The following is a 22,436-nucleotide window of genomic DNA, read 5'->3' on the forward strand; positions in this document are numbered from 1 at the left end:
TCGAAGCCAGTGCAAAAGGACAATAAAAATAAAAAAATATAGAAGTGTGAGTCCTCCAATTTTGTTCTTTTTCTTCAAGATTGTTTTGGCTATTTGGAATCCCTTGAGATTCCTCATGAATTTTAGGATGGATTTTTCTATTTCACAGAAAACATCACTGGGATTTTAATACGGATTGCACTGAATCTGTAGATCACTTTGGGTAGTACTGATATCTTAAGTCTTCCACCCCATAAACACAGGCTTTTCTTTTTCTTGCCTAACTGCTCTGGTTAGGAATTTCAATACAAAATTGTACTGAAGCGGCAAAAGTGGGCTTCCTTTCCTAGTTTCTGATAATAGTGGAAAACCTCTGTCTTTCACCACTGAAGTGGTCAGCTGTGGGTTTTTTACATATAGCTTTTATTAGGTTGAGGTAGTTTCTTTTTATTCCTAGATTGCTGGCTTTTTATCATGAACATGTGTTAGATTTTTGTCAAAAAATTTTCTGCATTTACTGGTATGACCATGTGATATTTCTTCTTTAGCCTGTTAACGTGATTTTCAAATGTTGAACAAGTTTTGTATAACTGGGATAAATCTTACTTGGTTATGAGATGGGTTGGCTTCATATTTTATTTTATTTTTTCCTATTCTCCTTATAGCCAAATTCATTTTTTCTGTGCCTTACCTTATGTTTCTTCCTCCTAAAATCAAAAATGTTTTCTGCTTTCCTGCTTATATGTGTCTGTATATATTCTACATATATAAACTCTTCAAGTGCCATGTTTCTCCAAGTTCTGTCTATAGACCATGTATATCAGAATCACCTTGGGGGCTTTAGAGGAAATGCAAATGCCTACTCATAGAATTTTAAAAATTCTTATTAAGGAGATCTGAGATGGACACTTCCTAACCTTGCTGGTCCCTAATACCCGACACTGTGCACTCTCATTACAAGAGCATCCTTCTTATCCCACTCGGGCTCTGACACCGTAGGCTGGGTTAACATTCCCTTGCCCTCGCCCCATAACCCAACTCTTCACCTCAATTAGCCTCCCAGCTCAGGGTCACCATGGTTTCCACATCCCATACAGATACCTACCAAATGGCTTTACGACTGAATTCTTCAGGAAAGAAAAGAGAAAGAAGAAGAGGTAAGGTATTTTAAAATATGGCTTTATGGGAATTCCCTGGCAGTCCAGTGGTTAGGACTCAGTGCTTTCACTGCCATGGCCTGGGTTCAATCCCTGGTCAGGGAACTAAGATCTCACAAGCCACGTGGCACAGCCAAAAAATTTAAAAATAAATAAAATAAAATATGGCTTATGATATATTTATCTACATTAAGACAATACATGGTTTATTTTTGTGGCTTTTTTTTTGCTTTATAAAAACAAAATCAGTTAGTATATCATTTTTAGGGTCTTGTTTCTTTCATTTAATCTTGTCTAAGACTCATTCATTATCATTACATGTCAGTTATAATTCATTAATTTTTATTACCATATCATATTCCATTGTACAAAAAACTGTAATATACTTATTCCTTTTCCTGTTAATCTGGGATATTTCCAGTTTCTATATATTATAATCAATCTTGCTACTACTTTTCCAAAAAATGCTTTCTGGTGATCATTGGGCAGGAGTTTTCCTAAGCTGTGTAAAAGGTAATTGCTGGATCATACTGGGTTGTTTTGAAATACTTTTTTGGTTACATACTCTGGATACCAAAAATGTATAAATTATATCTTATTCTTTTTTTTTTTTTTTTTTTGCAGTACACGGGCCTCTCACTGTTGTGGCCTCTCCCGTTGTGGAGCACAGGCTCCGGACGCGCATGCTCAGCAGCCATGGCTCACGGGCCCAGCCACTCCGCGGCATGTGGGATCTTCCCGGACCGGGGCACAAACCCGCGTCCCCTGCATCGGCAGGCGGACTCTCAACCACTGCGCCACCAGGGAAGCCCTATAAATTATATCTTATAAATTTCTTCTCCCAGTTTGTAGCAAATCTTCATACATTTATTCGGATGATGTTTGATAAACGGAAATTCTTAGTTTTAATAATAATGCAGTATATCAATCTTTACCTGTATGCTTACTGCTTTTGATATCTTGTTTATGAACTCCTTTCTGAGAAACAAGGTCATAAAGTTTTCCTCCTTGTGTATTAGCCTTTAAAAGTTTGAAGGTTTGCTTTTTACACTTATGTATTTATTTAACCAACTGGGAACTGACTTTTATACATGGATTAAGACAGAATCCAATTTCATTCCCATTCCTATGCAATATCAACTTCTGGGGCACCATTTATTGAATATAATTTTATTTCCTTATTGATATGTAGTGTCACCTCCATCATATAGCAAGCTTGCATGTATGGATCCGTTTCTCTTATCCAATTCTATATTCAGTTCCACGCTAGCTCAATATACCATAGCTTAAAATTAAGTCTTGGGGCAAATCCATTGTTTCATTCAGTGATTCCATTCCTAGGTATATACCCTAGAGGAATTAGTGTCCATATCCACCAGTGAACATTAGAGGAATGTTAAGAGCAGCATTTTTGGGTAATAGTGTCAAAATGAAAATAACCCAACAGTAAAACAGAAAAACTCTATATCTACATCAACATGGATGGATCTAGAGATTATCATACTCATCGAAGTAAGTCAGAAAGAGAAAGACAAATACCATATGTTATCACTTACATGTGGAATCTAAAATACGACACAAATGAACCTATCTACAAAACAGAAACAGACTCACAGACATAGAGAACAGACTTGTGGTTGCCAAGGGGGAGGAGAGGTGGGGAAGGAAAGGATTGGGAGTTTGGGATTAGCAAGTGCAAACTAGTATATATAGAGTATGGATAAACAAGGTCCTACTGTATAGCACAGGCAACTATATTCAATATCCTGTGATAAACCATAAATAGAAAAGAATATGAAAAAAATATATATGTATAACTGAGTCACTTTGATGTACAGCAGAAATTAACACATTGTAAATCAACTATACTTCAAAAAAATTAAAAAAAAGGAAGACTATTACATACAAACAATGGATAACTATAAAATAACAAAAAGGAGGTAACTACAGCAACATGCAACAACAGAGATGGTTTTACATTTATATGTTGAGCAAAAAAGGTGAGGCACAAAAGCATATGTCCTGTATAATTCCATTTCAGTGAAGTCCAGGAAGGATAAACTAAACTATATTGTCTACATTGACACTTAAATGGTATGAAAAAAGGTAAAATTCAGGAGATTGATTATAGCTACTGGCAAGGAAGTGGTGTATGACTGGGAAAGAACATGGGATGCTACCAATGTTCTATATGTTCACCTGTTCTGTATCTACATAGGTGTTAACTTTATAAAAAAATTTTTTAGGGCTTCTGTGGTGGCACAGTGGTTAAGAATCTGCCTGCCAATACAGGGGACATGGGTTCAAGCCCTGGCCTGGGAAGATCCCACATGCTGCGGAGCAACTAAGCCTGTGCTCTGCAACAAGAGAAGCCACCGTAACGAGAAGCCCGCGCACCCACCACGAAAGAAAGGCTGCGCACAGCAACGAAGACCCAATGCTGCCAAAAACAAATAAATAAATTTATTAAAAGTAATTTTTTAAACTGGTTACTTCTATTTATACACTTTCTGTATGTGTATTCCTCTTCAAACTCCCTTCATATTCTCTAAAGAGTTTTAATGAGACTGAAATGATCTTTTTAAAGAGAGATAGAACCCTCTTTTAAACCTGGTCCTGGTGCTTTCGTGTGGCAAGACGTCGTAGATTCAATTTACAGAAGCACAAAGGGTATTTCTTTCTGAGTAGGTATTTTTCCTAGGAATACAGCACATACATTTCAACTGAGTTTTACAATTTGTTGGGCATAAAGTTCTTAGAGTACTCACATTTTAATCTCTCATATATAGCTTATTTCCTTTTTAGTTCCTAATTTTATTATTCCCTTTCTCTTCCTTTATTGATCAACCTTACCAGAAGTTTGTATATTTTATTCGTTATCATTAGTATTACAAACTTTGGTCTTCAGTGACTCTCTCTACTGTACCTTAGTTTTATTTTGTTAATTTAATGTATATGTTTTATCTCTGTCCTTTACATTTTGGGGCTTATTCTCATTTTTCTAATTTCTTTTCTTTTTTAAATAAATTTAAAAATTTTGGCTGCAATGGGTCTTCGTTGCTGCACACGGGCTTTCCCTAGTTGCGGCGGGGGGGGGTTACGCTTCGTTAGAGTGTGCAGGCTGCTCATTGCGGTGGCTTCTCTTGTTGTGGAGCACAGGCTCCAGGTGCACGGGCTTCAGTAGTTGTTGCTTGTGGGCTTAGTTGCTCCGCGGCACGTGGAATCTTCCCAGACCAAGGCTCAAACCCGTGTTCCTTTCATTAGCAGGCGGATTCTTAACCACTGTGCCACCAGGGAAGTCCCATTGTTTTTAGAATTTCTTAATTGGACTCTTTGTAACCAAGAAGGACCCTATGGGGTCTTCCCAGGACAGACCCCTCCCCTATATCCTCTGCTTATTTCCTCTCTGAAGTACCTAGATAATAGTATCTGATGCACATTTCCTGAAGTTGTTTTACAGATGCTAAAACCAAATGGGAGAAATTACTTACTTGATGATCATAAGCACCACAGACCTACTGGCACCTAAGGACTGATAATCTTAACCTCTGTGACACCACCCTGTTACCTCACCATCAACCAATTGCAGATTTGTGCATGAGCTGATCATATACCTGGGATGCCCCTCCCTCACCTTGCCTTTAAAGATGCTTTCCTAAGCCCAGAGATAAATCCATGCACTTATGGTCACCTAATCTATGACAAAGGAGGCAAGAATATACAATGGAGAAAAGACAGCCTCTTCAGTAAGTGGTGCTGGGAAAACTGGACAGCTACATGTAAAAGAATGAAATCAGAACACTCCCTAACACCATACACAAAAATAAACTCAAAATGGATTAAAGACCTGAATGCAAGGCAGACACTATAAAACTCTTAGAGGAAAACATAGGCAGAAAAGTCTTTGACATAAATTACAGTAAGATCTTTTTAGACCCACTTCCTAGAGTAATGAAAATAAAAACAAAAATAAACAAAAGGGACCTAATTAAACTTAAAAGCTTTTGCACAGCAAAGGAAGCCATAAACAAGACGAAAAGACAACCGTGAGAATGGGAGAAAATATTTGCAAATGAAGCAGGTGAGAAAAGATTAACCTCCAAATTATACAAACAGCTCATGCAGCTCACTATGAGAAAGACAAACAACCCAATCAAAAAATGGGCAGAAGACCTAAATAGACATTTCTCCAAAGAAGACATACAGATGGCCAACACACACATGAAAGGATGCTCAACATCACTAATTACTAGAGAAATGCAAATCAAAACTACAATGAGGTATCACCTCACACTGGTCAGAATGGCCATCATCAAAAAATCTACAAACAATAAATGCTGGAAAGGGTGTGGAGAAAAGGGAACCCTCTTGCACTGCTGGGAATGTAAATTGATATGGCCACCTATGGAGAACAGTATGGTGGGTTCCTTAAAAAACTATATATAGAACTACCATATGACCCAGCAACCATAACTGAAAAAAAGACACATGCACCCTAATGTTCACTGCAGCACTATTTACAATAGCCAGGATATGGAAGCAACCTAAATGTCCATCAACAGAAGAATGGATAAAGAAGATGTGGTACATATATACAATGGAATATTACACAGCCATAAAAAGGAACAAAACTGGGTCATTTGTAGAGAAGTGGATGGACCTAGAGACTGTCATGAAGAGTGAAGTAACTCAGAAAGAGAAAAACAAATATTGTCTGTTAACGCATATATGTGGAGTCTAGAAAAATGGTACAGATGATCTTATTTGCAAAGCAGAAATAGAGACAAAGATGTAGAGAACAAACGAATGGATACCAAGAGCGAAAGGAGGGAGGTGGGATGAATTGGGAGATTGGGATTGACATATATACACTATCAATATCATGTATAAAATAGATAACTAATGAGAACCTACTGTATATAGCTCAGGGAACTCTACTCAATGCTCTGTGGTGACCTAAATGGGAAGGAAATCCAAAAAAGAGGGGATATATGTATATGTATAGCTGATTCACTTTGCTGTACAGCAGAAACGAACACAACATTGTAGAGAACTATACTCCACTAAAGATTAATTTTAAAAATTAAAGATAAAAATGTTTTCCTAAAACCCATCAGGGAATTCAGGCTTTTTAAGCACTACCTGTCCTGAACTCCTTGCTTGGCATCCTGTAATAAATGCTGCACTTTCCCTCATCACAACCTGGTATCATTAGTTTGGCTTTACTGTGTACCAGCGAGCAGACACAAGTTTTGTTTGGTAATATCCTCATTCGTAAATTTTCAGCATTCTTGAAAATAATATAAGTATTAATGGCTATGAATATCCCTCTAGTACCTCTTTAGATACATCCCACAAATTTCAATATGTAGCACAGTATTTACTCAGTTCTAAATATTTTTAATATTTTAATAATTTTATTTTTTTATATGAGTTTAAAAATTTTTTCTTTTTTCCTTTTAGATCCAGGATTTGAACGCAGGGTTTTCTGAATCTAGAACCCAGCTCATAATCATTACAATATTCTTTTGCATTCTGGTTTGTTATTAATCAATGAATAGCGATCAAACTCTTTAACATGGTGTACAAGGACCTCTGCAAGATCTGGTCCCTACCACCTTTTCTCTAGACCCATTTGACACCATACTACTCTAATTAACGTGTTTTGGCCGCAAAAAGTTTCTTTCATTTCCCTGAACCTGTCATGCTTTTTCATACTTAGCAGTCTAAAATGTATGCTCTGGTGTTGCTCCTCTAAATAACAAATAAAGTCTGTTCTTCAGATTTTACCTTAGTCATTACTTCCACAAAAAAACTGAGTCAATTACCTCTAATATAAGCTCATAAACCTAAATAATTCTTCATAATAGTTAGAATGTAAGAACCATGAGGACAGGGAATATTTCTATATTTGCTTACAACTGTATTTACCCTCAGCACATGAAATAATTTTGCAATAAATAATTTAGAAATAAATTAAGAGGGACTTCCCTGGTGGTGCAGTGGTTAAGAATCTGCCTGGCAATGCAGCTGACATGGGTTCGAGCCCTGGTCCAGGAAGATCCCACATGCTGCGGAGCAACTAAGCCCGTGTGCCACAAATACTGCGCTGTGCTCTAGAGCCTGAGAGCCACAACTACTGAGCCCACGTGACACAACTAGTGAAGCCTGCACGCCTGGAGCTCATGCTCCGCAACAAGAGAAGCCACTGCAGTGAGAAGCCCGTACACTGCAACGAAGAGTAGCCCCTGCTTGCTGCAAGTAGAGAAAGACGGTGTGCAGCACCGAAGACCCAACGCAGCCAAAAATAAATAAATATATTTAAAAAATAAAATAAAGAAACAAATGAACAAACTCCTGCTATATAACAAGTGCTACAGTAGGTTCCAGTTCGAGAAAGGTGAAAAACTGTTGCTATCTCTGGGAACTCACTGTGCCATGTCCTTACCTACACAATCTCTTGAGGGTGGAAACTGTATCTTTCTCTTTATAATCTCCTCAAATTCCAGAATATAATTTTGTGGAAAATAAGTGTTTAATGTTGCTGACTAATGCTACTAGAACTTGCTGGAACAGAAGGGCTTATCTGAAATAACGCCTTTTCTCTGAGGCGCGTTTTTAACATGACCCTTCCTAAAGTGATTGGTTAAGATGTCTCAAATTGTCACTTTCTTACTATAGCGAAGGCAAAAGTCATTCTGTCTGTAGATATTTTAAAAGCCTCAGTAATGAAAACAGAAATAACAGATTGATAACAAAACAGACTGATGGGAAGAGAATATAAAAATATAAAAGACCCTAAGACCCAAAGATATTTAAGAATTTATATGATAAAGGTATCATTTCAAACAAGTAGGGAAATGATGATCAATTAATAGTGCTAAGACCGCCATGTAAAAATACAAAAAATTGTGCTTCCCTGGTGGCGCAGTGGCTGAGAGTCTGCCTGCCGATGCAGGGGACACAGGTTCGTGTCCTGGTCCAGGAAGATCCCACATGCCGCGGAGCAGCTGGGCCCATGAGCCATGGCCGCTGAGCCTGCACATCCAGAGCCTGTGCTCCGCAACGGGAGAGGCCACAACGGTGTGAGGCCCGCGTACCACAAAAAAATCCAAAAAAACAAAAAATTTAAATCTCTTAATTAAATTTTTTCCCCTTTCAAAGAAAAAAACCTTCACAAAAATCCAATGGGAATATAAATTATAGACACTACATATAAAACAAAAATGCTTACAAATCTGCAACCTTGATAAATAACTGGCAATAAACATAGCACTAACTCATACCTTATACAAGAGTAAATTTCAGCTGATTTAAGACCTATATGTAAAAAAGTAATATGTAACCCTTTGAAAGAGAATAATTAAATTATGATATATTCTTAACATGCAATAAGGTAATTCTATATGTACTAAATGACAAGATCGCCAAGATTATAAAGAGAAAAGTTGTTACAAAATTAAGTATAAAATGTATGTTACCACTTATATAAAATAACAGCTTTGCATATGCATGTATTTATAAATGCATAAGAAAAGTATCAAAGGATACACAATATATTAACAGTCTTATCCATGAAAATAGGATTTGAGAAGAAATGAGATCATGTGAAGAGACTTTAACTCGTGAATCAGTAAACTTCTAGTTTCACTGATTTATTTATGAGTGTGTATTCTCAGGAAAGAAATTTAAATCCCATATATTCTCTATAAAAAAAGTATTTTTTCATAGATGTATGCATAGAGAGCTACGAAAAACTTCTGTAAACAGAGGTCGTCCAGTGGTTAAGACTGCGCGCTTCCACGGCAGGGAACACGGGTTCCATCCCTGGTCAGGGAACTAAGATCCCATATGCCACTTGGAGAGGCCAAAAAATAAATAAATAAGTAAAATAAAAATCAAATATTCCTTCAGGGAAAGAATCTGGTTGGATATATAACAAAAGGATTAAATGGTTTTCTCGGGGGTGGGGGTGGGGGGTGATTTTTGACTTCTGCCCTACACCTTCTGGGGAAAAGTAAAAATATAAAAAAGAAACTATTAAAAAACAATCTAGGGGCTTCCCCGGTAGTGCACTAATTAAGCATCTGCCTGCCAATGCAGGGGACATGGGTTAGAGCCCTGGTCCGGGAAGATCCCACATGCCGCGGAGCAACTAAGCCCGTGCACCATAATTACTGAGTCTGCGCTCTAGAGCCCGCGAGCCACAACCACAGAAGCCCAAGCGCCTAGTGCCCGTGCTCTGCAATGAGAAGCCACCACAATGAGAAGCCGCGCACTGCAACAAAGAGTAGCTCCCTCTCGCTGCAACTAAAGAAAGCCCACGCGCAGCAACAAAGACCCAATGCAGCCATAAATTAATTATTTAATTAATTAAGAAAAAAATCTAACACACAGAAAGACTTAAAAAATGTATTTGACGATAGGGATGAAAAGTTTTAGAGCACCAAGGAGATAAAATAGTGTGATAGTAAAAATAATTCCACTCATATTTATACACTGGATAAAACACACACAATCTCTCTGGGTCTTGATTTCCTCATCTGTATAGTAAGGGCCTTGTGTTAGATTGTTACATTCCCCCTTGCTTCTTAATTATTTACAATTTTGGACAGCCATAAGAACAAACACTTATAACAAAAAAGAACAGGTCTTATATAGTAAAAGGTTGTTAGATTAAATGTACAATTCAGCCGCACAGATATGTTACATTTGTGCATAAGCTAGTTTTCTCTACTCAGAATGTTAAACAAGAAATTACCTTTTAGTATTTTCTTGTTCTTCTTCTTCTGGGAATGGCTTCTGCTTTTTCTTGGTCTGTTCTTCCAACAGCCAACTTTTCCTCTTCAATCCCTTTTTATGTTCTGAGTTCAGGTTTACACTCTGAACGACAGCTTCAATGACATCTGTAACTGTATCAGGGCCAAGGTGCAGTGCTGTTCCTTCTTCACCTTCATTTAATTCTGGGCTGACAAATTGGGCAGCTTGGAATGCTTGCATTGATACCACAGCCTGGAGGGGACATTTCCGAGGTCGACCTGGCCTGCGTTTCACAAAGTTATTCCCTGTCCTGGCCTGTCTTTGAAGTTTTTTGGCTTTTAAAATTTTATTGACGTGGTCTAGGTTTTTCTTGGTGGCCAAGATTTTGTCATAATTGCACATTTTCCGAGCTTGGCGCTGCATAGCTTCTACTACACTTCTCTTGATATGATGGGGGGAATGGCTGCTGGGCAACTTTTCAGAAAGGAGTGAGATGCTACTACTGCAAGAGTCACTGGGGACTGCAGGCACTAGAAGGCTGTCTGGTTTTCCCAGGGTTCGCTCCTTGCTGTGGCTATGGACTGGACTGGAGGAAGGTGGCACAGAGGCAGATGCGATCACAGCATCAATATTTTTCTCCAGGGGCTCTTGGTCCTCATGTTGTACCAACCGCTGCAGCAGACTATCCACAGAGTCATCCCCAGATGAAACCAATCTTGGACTTCGAGACGGAACTCCGTTCACTAAATAAGACAACAAATCACACATGATAAAAACTGAACACAACTGGTTATTTAAATAACTTTACAAAGAATAAAAGACAAGGAATACCACTCTATTTTTCATAGCAAGATTAAATATCATATTGGGTTGGCCAAAAAAGTGCCTTCGGTTTTTAAGTAAAAATAAAAGACACATTTTTCATTTTCACCAAGAACTTTATTGAACAATGTATTCACTCTTTTGTTCCACTACCTTCTGCCATTTTTCAGGCAACTTCATAATTCCATCTTCCCAAAACTTTTTATCTTTTTGAGCAAAGAACTGTTCCAGGTGCCTTTTACAGTCTTCCAGGGAATAGAAATTTTTTCCATTAAGAGAATTTTGTAAAGGCCTAAATAAATGGAAATCTGAAGGTGCAATGTCTGGTGAATACGGAGGATGAATCAGAACTTCCCAGACAAGCTGTAAGAGTTTTTGCCTGGTCATCAAAGAAACATGTGGTCTTGTGTTATCCTGATGGAAGATTATGCGTTTTCTGCTGACTAATTCTGGATCATCAATTGCTGCTTTCAGTTGGTCTAACTGGGAGAAGTATTTGTTGGAATTACTCGTTTTGTTTTCCAGAAGGAGTTCATAATAGAGGACTCCCTTCCAATCCCACCATATATATAAAACATCACCATCTTTGGATGAAGACTGGCCTTAGATGTGGTTGGTGGTGGTTTATTTCGCTTGCCCCATGATCTCTTCCATTCCACATTATTGTTCAGTATCCACTTTTCATCACCCGTCACGATGTGTTTTGAAAATGGAACATTTTCGTTATGTTCAGTAGAGATTCGCATGTGGAAATACGGTCAAGAAGGGTTTTTTTCGCTTAACTTATGTGGAATCCAAACATCGCAGCAATTCACATAACCAAGCTGATGCGAATGATTTTCAACACTTGATTTAGATATTTTGAGTATGGCGGCTATCTCCCACATGGTATAATGTTGACTGTTCTCAATTAATGTCTTGATTTGATCGCTATCAACTTCAAATGGTCTACCCGACCATGGAGCATCATCCAGTGAGAAATCTCCAGCACGAAACTTCACAAACCATTTCTGACACGTTCGATCACTCACAGCACCTTCTCCAACCACTGCACAAATCTTTTTTTGCATTTCAGTTGCGTTTTTACCTTTCTTGAAATAATAAAGCATAATATGCCGAAAATGTTGCTTTTTTCCTTCCATCTTCAATATTAAAATGGCTACACAAAAATTCACCAATTTTGGTAAGTCTTTTTTTATTTTTTTAAGAATTTATTTATTTATTTTTGGCTGCGTTGGGTCTTCGTTACTACACGCAGTCTTTCTCTAGTTGCGGCGAGAGGGGGCTACTCTTTGTTGAGGTGCGTGGGTTTCTTATCACGGTGGCTTCTCTTGCTGCAGAGCACGGGCTTTAGGCACACAGGCTTCAGTAGTTGTGGCACACAGGCTCAGTAGTTGTGGCTCGTGGGCTCTAGAGCACAGGCTCAGTAGTTGTGGCACATGGGTTCAGTAGCTCCGTGGCATGTGGGATCTTCCCGGATCAGGGATAGAACCCATGTCCCCTGCATTGGCAGGCGGTTTCTTAACTACTGCGCCATAAGGGAAGTCCTGATAAGTCTTTTTTTAAATGTATGCTGATATGACAACTGTCACATACAATCTAACAAAATTGTTTTGAATGAAGTTAAAAACAACTAAGTGCTACTAGAGCCATCTTGCAGAAAAAACCGAACGAACCTTTTGGCCAGCCCAATACCATATGCATTTGTCTTTCACAGGCAAGCTGATAGTTTCCTGAATAGGGTACATTACAGTACCCACAATAAATTCAAAGTTGGCCCATGTTTCCCTAATAAAACGTGGTGGGTCAAAAAAACAATTCTCACTCTCTGAGACGAGGAGCAGAAAGAACAGAGCTTATTTCTTTAAAAATGAAGGTCCAGTTAAGAGACTCAACAGCTAAATATTGAATAAAGAACTAAACTTTAAATACATATATTTCTAGTCCAGTGCTTTTTCTGACAATGTTTTAAGTGCAAAGGAATATAAGTGAAATTCTCACCAGGGAAGCCCGGTTCAGTGGTTTTTTTGACAGATTTCTTAGGAATTTTTCTATAGATCATATCACCTGTAAACAGATATATTTTTTCTTCTTCCTATCTGTATGCCTTTTATTTCTAAAAATCAGGTTTTTAAAATAATTAAAAATGGATGTTAGATTTCGGCAAATGTTTTCTCTTTACCTAGATGATTATGATTTTCTGTTAATTTCGTAAAATACACTAATTGATTTTCTAATGTTAATCCAACCTTGCATTCCTGAAATAAACCCACGTGGTCCTGGTATGCTATACATTCAACATACTGGATTCAATCTGATAATATTTTGTACCGTTTGCATTCATGCTTAATAGTGTGTAGTTTTCTGGTAATGTGTTGCTTGGTTTCAGAATCAGGGTAATGCTGGCCTTCATAAAATGTACTGGGAAAATGCTCCTACTTTCTGGAATAGTTTTTATATACTTACTATTACTTTTTCCTTAAATAGTCATGATTGAAGCTATTTGGGCTTTGAGTTTACATTGTAGAATGGTTTTAAACTGCAAGTTGAATTTCTTAAATAGATGTAGGGCTCTTTAGGCTATTTATTCTTGAGTTTTAGTAGCTGGTGTTTTTCAAAGAATGTGCTCTTTTTTTATCAAATTTATTGGCATAAAACTGTTCATTATGCTCCCTTATTGTCCTGTTATGGTATGTAGCAATTGCACTGATATCCTCTCTTTCATTCCTGATACTGCTAATTCAATTTCTTTTTTCTTAATCCTTTCAGCTACAGTTCTCCTTTAAAAAAATTTTTTTTTGATAAACCAGTATAAGCTTTCATTGATTAATGTTTTCTGTTTATTTTTGCTCTTATATTTATCATTTTTCTTCTATCTAATTTGGGTTTAATTTGTTCTAATGTCTTTAGCTTCCTAAAGGTGAGAGTTTGGGCTTAGACCTTTTTTGTTTAATAACGTAACTTTGTAAAGCTAAAAACAGACTTAGCTATACTCCATAAAATGTATGTGTTTTCATTTTTATTTAATTTAAAAGATTTTCTAATTTTGTCTGTGATTTCCTCTTTGACTTATGGGCTATTTAGAAGTGTGTTGTTAACTTTTCACTTATTTGGGGAATGTCAAGATATCCTGTGTTACTGAATTCTAATTCAATTCCATTGTGTTCTTAAAATATATTCTGTATGATTTCAAACTTTTAAAGTTTATTAAGATGTTTTATGGTCCAGAATATGATGCTACCTTGATATAATTCCACATGAACTTCAAAAGAATATAAGAAAAGCGTGTTTTATATTTATTTACTGAAAATTTCTGGAACTCTTCATTCCTTTGGTAGAGCCATGTTTCCATCTACTATGATTTTTCTGTTTGAAGAACATGTCTACTACCGTAAACCTGCTGGCAACCAATTCTTTAAGCTTGTTTTTCTGATAATGTTTATTTTGCCTTCATTTCTGAAGGGTATTTCACTGGTTATAGAATATTAAATTGATAGGTTTTTTTTCCCCTTCCAGCATTTTAAAGACATTACTTTTATTGTCTTCTGTCTTACAACATCTCTGACAATCCATCTGCTGTGATTCGTTCCAGTGTTCCTCTGTATACTATGTGTTTTCTTGTCTCTTTGCTTTTGCTGGTTAATTTTAAGATTTTCTCTTAACCACCAGTTTTAAGAAATTTGATAATGATGTCCCTTGATTTCTGTATGTTTGTGTATCCTGCTTGGGATTTGTGGGACTTCATGGATCTATGGGCTGATAACTTTCATTAAGTGTGAAAAAGTTCTGAGGATTATTTCTTCAAATATTTTTTATTCCTCCTTGTAAGACTCAGATCCTATGTATGTTGGCTCTGCTGATACTGTACCACAGGGTCACTGAAATTCTATTCATTTTATATCACTTTTTTCCCCCCACTTCTACATTTCATTTTACATAGATTTTATTAGTATTTCTGCAAGTTCAAAGATCTTTTCTTCTGTAGTGTCTAATCTGCTGTTATCCCATTCAGTGAAATTTTCATTTCAGATATTTATCACCTAAAGAAGTTAACATTAGATTTTAAAAATATCTTCCATTTTTACTATTCGCTATATTCATATTTTCCTTTAAATTCTCAAAGATAGCTGTTTTAATGTACTTGTCTGTTAATTCCATCACATGTTATTTCTGTGGCAGTTCCCACTGACTGATTTTTACTCCACTAAGTCATACTTTCTTGCTTCTTGGCATGTCTATTAATTTTTGATTGGATGCTGGACACTGTAATGATACACTGTTAAATGCTCAGATTTTGCTGTCTTCCTTTTTTTAACATGTTAAGTTGGAGAAATTGAATATACATAGTTTCTGGTTGATTTATTTGCCTTTCAATTGCAAAATAAAGGCTGCCATTCCTGGGCTGCTGGAGTAAATGAGAATGCTAGGTCAACCAAGATGGAGGATACATTGATCAAGAAAAACTTAGCTTTATACTGAACGGAAATTAAGCTTGCCTTTGGCTCTGCAAGGCAACTGGGGGCACGACCAACCTACAACAAATTTTAATTAATTTTTTTCTTTGTCTCACAGGCAATATAAATCTGCATGAGAGACAGAAGGTGAGTATGAGCTTGTGTTCAGAAACTCGTTTTTCTGCTCCACCCAAAGCTAAAACTGAAACAAGGATCTAGCTTCTGTGATAGATTTGTTTCTATTTGCTCTTACACTGGTGTCACCATTAAGGAGTTACACATCTATGCAGGGAAATCTGATGTGAACTTCTGTCTGCTGGAGTTCTAGGCTTTGTCCTTTGTCTCTTATACCTGAATGTGTTCCAATAACCAGGCTCTATACCACCAGGACTCAAGCAGATGTTAAGTAGCTCTAATGCTCTTTATGTGTGTTGAATCAAGCTTTCTGAAAGTTTCTGGTTTTCTATTTATGCATTTCAAAGTTCAGCAAATATTTTAAGAAATGTTTTCCACATTTTATCTAGTATTTTTAGTTCTTGGTACCAAGAAGTTTGTTTGCTCTGCACATCTAATCTACCACACTACTGGAAATAAAGAGGTCTAATCTATTCCAATACTACCTAAATTCTAACAGTCCCCTTTCCTCATCTCAAGCCTCCAAACTGCTCTAACTTTACCTCTACCTGCAAACTGTTTTAAAAAATCTTTTCCCCAGGACTTCCCTGGTGGCGCAGTGGTTAAGAATCTGCCTGCCAATGCAGGGGACACGGGTTTGAGCCCTGGTCCGAGAACATCCCACCTGCTGTGGAGCAACTAAGCCTGTGAGCCACAACTACTAAGCCTGCGCTCTAGAGCCCGCAAGCCACAACTACTGAAGCTCGCATGCCTAGAGCCCGTGCTCCGCAAGAATAGAAGCCACCGCAATGAGAAGCCCATGCTCCACAACAAAGAATAGCCCCTGCTTGCCACAACTAGAGAAAGCCCGTGTGCAGCAACAAGACTGAACGCAGCCAAAAAAACCAAAAACCACTTTTCCCCAATCATTTCACACTTTCTGTCCAAATCTTTCTTGACCTCTTTATTACGTCTGACATTAAGAGATTTCTATGACATGTACTCTTTACCTTTTTTATTAAAAAACTATTTAAGGGCTTCCCTGGTGGCGCAGTGGCTGAGAGTCCGCCTGCTGGTGCAGGGGACATGGGTTCGTGCCCCGGTCCGGGAAGATCCCACGTGCCGTGGAGCGGCTGGGCCCGTGAGCCATGGCCGCTGAGCCTGCGCGTCCGGAGCCTGTGCTCCGCAACGGGAGAGGCCACAACAGTGAGAGGCCTGCGTACCGCAAAAAAACGAACAAACGAACAAAAAAACTGTTTAAAAATTTTATGTCATTCACTGACATCTTTTCATCCACTTCCCTCTCAAATCTAATGTATCTTAAATCTCCAACGCTGTCATCTTTTCAAATTACACTTTCTCCCTGGGCCTCATTCACTGCCAAATTCAAGTTTATCTACATACTGCTAGATGTGTATCTCTACCATAGGTGTCATAAACTATAAACCACACCGTCCAAATGGCTATCTAACATCTCTACCTCAATAGCCCAAAGACAGCTCAAATTTAATATATCCAAACCTGAAGCCATTATCTACTGTCTTCACACATTTCTCGTGCCACAGTCCATTCTCCATATCGTAATGTTTTACATTTTTCTAAAATGCCTATGTGGCAGACTATATTATCATTCATAAATATTTGCTGTTCCTCCCTTGATAGGATTATACTTCCCATACTTCCTTGACATAAGACTTAACCATGTGACTCGCTTTGGCACTGAAATGTGAGAAGTAACATATGTTACTTCTGGGCAGCAATTTTAAGAGCTAGTTAGTGCTTCGCTGTGGCCTTTTACTCTGTTTCATAAGACAAGCAACATTCCAGATAGATAGAGGCTGCTCCATCAGACAGGTTACTAGAGGGAAGACAATATGGAGCAGACCTGTCATGGTCATACAGCATGAATAAAAAATAAAGCCTTTGTTGTTTTCAGTCACTGAAATTTTGGGATTTTTTTTAGCACTGCAAAATCTAGCCTATTCTCAATGATACAATATATGAAATAATTTTCATCTTCCCTGTTCAAAATCCTTCAATAGCTCCCAACTGCATCTACAATAAAGTTTCAATTCCCTCAAATAAAAAAGTACACCATATCTGATATAGTCCATTATTACTTTTACAACTTCATGTCCTTGTCCCACCTGTCTACTCAAATTATAGTAGTATATATGTCACATTTTCAGTATGTCAGTGGTTAGTGCTTGAGTTCCTCTGTGTGTCATAATATTTTGTATACTGGCCTGTTATAGAATTTAACATACTTTTTAAGTGGTGAATATATCCAAATCCTTGAGGACAGGAACTTATCTTATTCATATTTGTATCCCCAGTGCTCTGTATATACAGTTACCCTAAATAAATAGTTTACTAAAGTAAAACATTTTGGTGATTTTCTTCATAGATATGTCTCTTATTGAAATCTCATTCATTTTTTTCGGGGGTTGGCAAACTTCTTCTATAAGAAGAGAGATAGTAAATACTTTAGGCTTTTGAGGACACACACAATTTCTCGCGTATAATTTTTTCTTTTCCTTTAAAAAAACAGAAACAAAAACCAGCCCTTTAAAAATGTAAAATCAATTCTTAGCTTGAAGGCTGCACAAAAAAGAGGCCTTGGACAACATTTAGTCCACAGGCTATGGTTTGCTGAACCCTGGTTTAGGCTGACACCATCAAAATTAGTCAGTCATTGCATTAGTCAGTGTAAAGACAAAGTACTATGAGAGACAAAACTACCATTGCTGTTTGAATTCCACTGTACCTTTGGCACAATGGTACTAATAAAAAGCTTCAAATATGGTGAAGATAATCATCAAATAAAAATTAAACAAATTTACCATATTGATACAATTTGACAGTGAGCCCTTGAGTACTGATGAAGAAATTACATTTTCTGACCATAAGTCATAAGTGATCTCCTAATTAAAACCACATGGACAGAAAGCTAAGGAATGATATGTGACTTCCTTGCTAAAACTTTCAAAGGCTTCTAAGTGTTATCAATAAGGCTCTACATGACTGGTCCCTACCTGCCCTTCCAGCCTCATATTCAGTCACTGCCTTTACTCCAACCACACCGGCTCTTTTATTTAATTTCTTGAACTCTCTATTCTCCCCTTTACATATATTACTCCCACTACTGGGAATGAAACTACCACTCCCCATTTCTCCTGATAATACTGATAAATTAAAAATGATTTCCTACTCTCCAATCCCTGGTAAAGGCAGAAGATATATATCATTATTATTATTATTATTATTTTGGTAAACACACATACTATCAGTAAAAAGAAAACTGAGAGTACAACCTAAATCTAAGTATAAAGTGTATGTTATACTGTATGAAGAAGTTATATATATTTAAAATATGTAAACATTTAAAAAGTTGATTAGAAATAAATATTAATAGAGGTTCTTCTTACAACCTCAGATTGTTTTACATATCTCAAAGATTTATAAATGCTACTGGAAACTATTACTTTACTAAATAATTTTATATATATCTAAGTCTTTATTAAATAGCTCTAATCTATACTCCCCTATTACACTACACGCCCCATTACCTCAATTCAACTTTCAAAATCTGTATTTTTGTGTGCGCCTACCCTTTTACCTATTCATTTTGAATTATCCCTTCTGAACTATATTAAAATCACTATACCTCTACAAACCTTCAGTTACAGGATAAATTACGTACTAGGGATGTAAGTACAACATGATAAGTAAAATTAACACTGCTGTATATTATATATTAAAGTTGTTAAGAGAGTAAATCCTAAGAGTTCTCATCACAAGGAAAAAAATGTTTTTTTTTCTTTTACTTTATATCTATATGAGATGATGGATGTTCAGTAAACTTATTGTGGTAATCATTTCATGATATAAGTAAGTCAAATCATTATGCTGTACACCTTATACAGTGCTGTATGTCAGTTATATCTCAATAAAACTGGAAGAAAAAACAAAATCAGTATACCTCATGGAGTATGCTTAACTGGACATGAAAGGGGTAAAAGGTGAACACTTTTATTGTTTCAATATACATTATTATTCTCACATCTCAGGACCACTTTTGTTTGTTTTTTCTAAATATTATACTGCAAGCTAATAAATTGTAATCTACAATGTAAAGCTATTATAAGGGAGTTCCCTGGTGGTCTAGAGGTTAGGATTTGGCGTTTTCACTGCCGTGGCCCAGGTTTAATCCCTAGTCGGGGAACTGAGATCTCACAAGCCATCCGGCACGGCCAAAGAAAAAAAATCTATTTTAAGTCTGTTCACAAGTAACAGTTGGGAAATTATCTTCAAAGTCTGTTAAAACAAATAGCACTTGCCTGTCGAAGAAGTACTCTCAGATGAAGACCTCTTTCGTGTAGGGCTACAGTTTGTGCTCTCTGATGGTCGCTGGGAAGACTTATCTGAAGTTGGCTGGGAACCTGGAGAGACAGGAAAAGACAGAAATCATAGGAAAATCCAAGTCTAAAAATAAAGTTAAACCATTCTGTGTTAGAACTGTAATATTTTAGCTGTTGCCACTGCCATTCTCTGTAATAATATGACTTTCAAGCTGACAATAAGAGGACATTAAGCGAAGGACAAATGACACTAGATGTTGCGGACAGAATTCCACAGGTCTCATACATAATTTCTCCTGTTACATTAATAGAGGAAAAACTAGTTTTAGTGGAAAAATGAAAAAAATATATGATTTAGTTTTTATGTATTATACTATGAAACATATTAAGATATTTATTGATAAAAATTACTAGAAATAATATAATAAACCTGCTCTTGATTATTGACTCAAATTCATCATATAAACTGACAAAACCTACAATGCAATTAATTAGGAACAACTGATGTGAGAAAAGCAGGTCCGACCTGCGCATTTTATTTAATAGAATCAAAGATGAAAATTAAAAGAGGTGAACCTTAAATCCATACATTCCATATAATCCAGAGAACACTCTGAAAGAATTTGTTATTACTTTATACATGGAATAGAATAAGCCTCCTTTAACGCTTACTTAAAGTTCCTTGGTTGTATACATAGAAGTTCATGAAGACAAAGAAACTCCATTTCCTTTAAAAAAAAAAAAAAGTCTCATACTCTTACCAAAACCCCAAATAAATGCAGCATAATTTAACACAACTCTTATTCAAGGGAAAAGTATGTCGTTCAGGAAAGACTATTTCCTGAATAAAATATACTTGGCTCTGATATTAGACTCCTTATACCCTAAAAAGCCAGCTGTTGAGAATACATAATGAATGTCAACTGGTTTGTCAAAAAACTAGTAGCACTCTGAAATGTTCGCTCTTAACTTGAAAAACATTACAAATAAAAAGCCTTACATATAAACTGGAGGCCCAAAAGGTATCATAAATCAAATACTTGAAGATGAGATTTTTTAAAGTTCTGCCTCTAAATGAGAGTTAACTCCTTAATGAACGGACTGACTAAAGGACAACTTGGGGACAGAAGAACTCAATGGAGCTAAGTTTCTAATATTTCCCTTAATAGTAAACCATGAGCTTTCTTTTAATCACGCAGTATCTTAAATCACATCACTGTAAATACTCTTTTAGCAGGCTCTTTTAGCGCTGATTAGGTGAGATATAAGACTATGTGTTGCCATTCAAGAGTAACAAATTAGATTTTGGGGAAATTGATGTGATAGTACCTCCTACTTTGGAAACACAGTGATGACTACAGTAAGATATAATTAAGAAGCAAGACTGTTTATTGTTGAATCTTAAAAACAGATACAAAAGGGATTTTAAAAACCAACAGTAAAATAAATCCCCCTAGAGTGTGGTTCAGATAAGATTTCCATTAAAGAGCTAAATACCACAATAAAATAGCTAAGAAGTAAAAGCCCAGGCATCAGTGAAGATATAACTTTAAGTATTAATACTGAAAAATTCATATACTGAACAGATAAATATTGCCTACTCAGACACACAGCCAAGACAGAAGACAACAGTGGCCAAGAAGCTTGAGACATCACTGAACTCCCTTTACCATTACTCTCCTGACTAATGGACAAACAATCTTAGATTAAGAACTAGGGAAAGAAGGGGTTGGAGAGCACTTTATAAAGTCTTCTCTCTCAGCCATAAACTAACATTTATTGACTACAGTTTATATGTTTGGCACTATGCTAGACAATGTGGAGGTGGGGGGAGGGAGAGACAAAAACAGTATAATAGTTTCTGCCCTCAAGGAGCTTATTTAGGGTCTTGTATGTTATCATGTATTACACTTCAGGTGGCGTTTGTGCCATCCATTCTTGAGCTCCGTCTTCAGTTTCTAGGCTATTTGGCAACGTTTCCCAAATTTCTTGCTCATCTTCAAGAAAGTCTTGATGAAGGCTTCAACTATACCTTTGATCATCAGGATATCCTGAGAATCACCCTGCCTGGCCTCACCCACCTCAGGGTAAAAGAGGGTACAGGCACTTTCTTCAAAGCTCCTTCTTTTGGTGGCATCTGGAGCTGCAGAGGAGGCAGTGGGAGGTGGAATGGGGGTCAGATCCCCGGAGATCGTTATTGGCAGCTTTGTACAGCAATTCCTGAGAAACTGAAACAATTGAGAGAGAGATGGCTTAGCTCACTTAGCTTCTGAGCCATTTTTCATTTCCTGAAAGTAATGGAGGCCAGCAGCCTATTCTTAGGATGTAATAGGAAACTGGAATAAAACTTCATTCAGGAGGGTTCTCTTTTTTCATTTCAAAAAGTCCGTTTGAATTCCCTGTTCATACAGAGCAGAGTTGTTCTTAACAATTTTCCATATTTAGGGGGGAATAAAGTTGTATCCCTAAGATACAGACCTCTAGGGTTTGATAATCAGCAGATCTAGACCTTTATTTCACTTAAAAACATTGCTTATAGGAACAGTAAGAGGATGAGGATACCTGAAAAAAAAAAAAAACATTAACTAATGATGCAAAGCAACCAAGTTTAAGACTGGAAAATGATGATATAAACTCATATGCAAGAGGTAATAATCTGTTAAAGATGTTCAAAAGCATGTTAAAACTGGCCTAATAGCAGAAATCATATGAAATCGGCAAACACTATCTCTAACACTACCAGAAACATACTGTTTTATAAGTGCCATTATGCAGCTGGGTGGATGGGG

At 36.9% G+C, this 22,436-nt stretch overlaps 1 protein-coding gene across 5 annotated transcripts in view; it reads right to left on the minus strand.

Moving 5' to 3' along the window:
• ASH1L (ASH1 like histone lysine methyltransferase) overlaps positions 1-22,436 on the minus strand; it is a 214,134-nt gene that overhangs the window by 114,301 nt on the left and 77,397 nt on the right. For all 5 annotated transcript variants that reach the window (XM_079904612.1, XM_079904614.1, XM_079904611.1 and 2 more), the window contains 2 exons: positions 19,627-19,728; positions 9,898-10,639 (listed from right to left, as the gene is read on the minus strand). In XM_079904612.1, coding sequence (XP_079760738.1) covers positions 9,898-10,639; positions 19,627-19,728 — 844 coding nt within the window. The remainder of the gene's footprint in view (positions 1-9,897; positions 10,640-19,626; positions 19,729-22,436) is intronic.

Source organism: Stenella coeruleoalba, assembly GCF_951394435.1.
Source record: "Stenella coeruleoalba genome assembly, chromosome: 1".
NCBI lineage: Eukaryota > Metazoa > Chordata > Mammalia > Artiodactyla > Delphinidae > Stenella > Stenella coeruleoalba.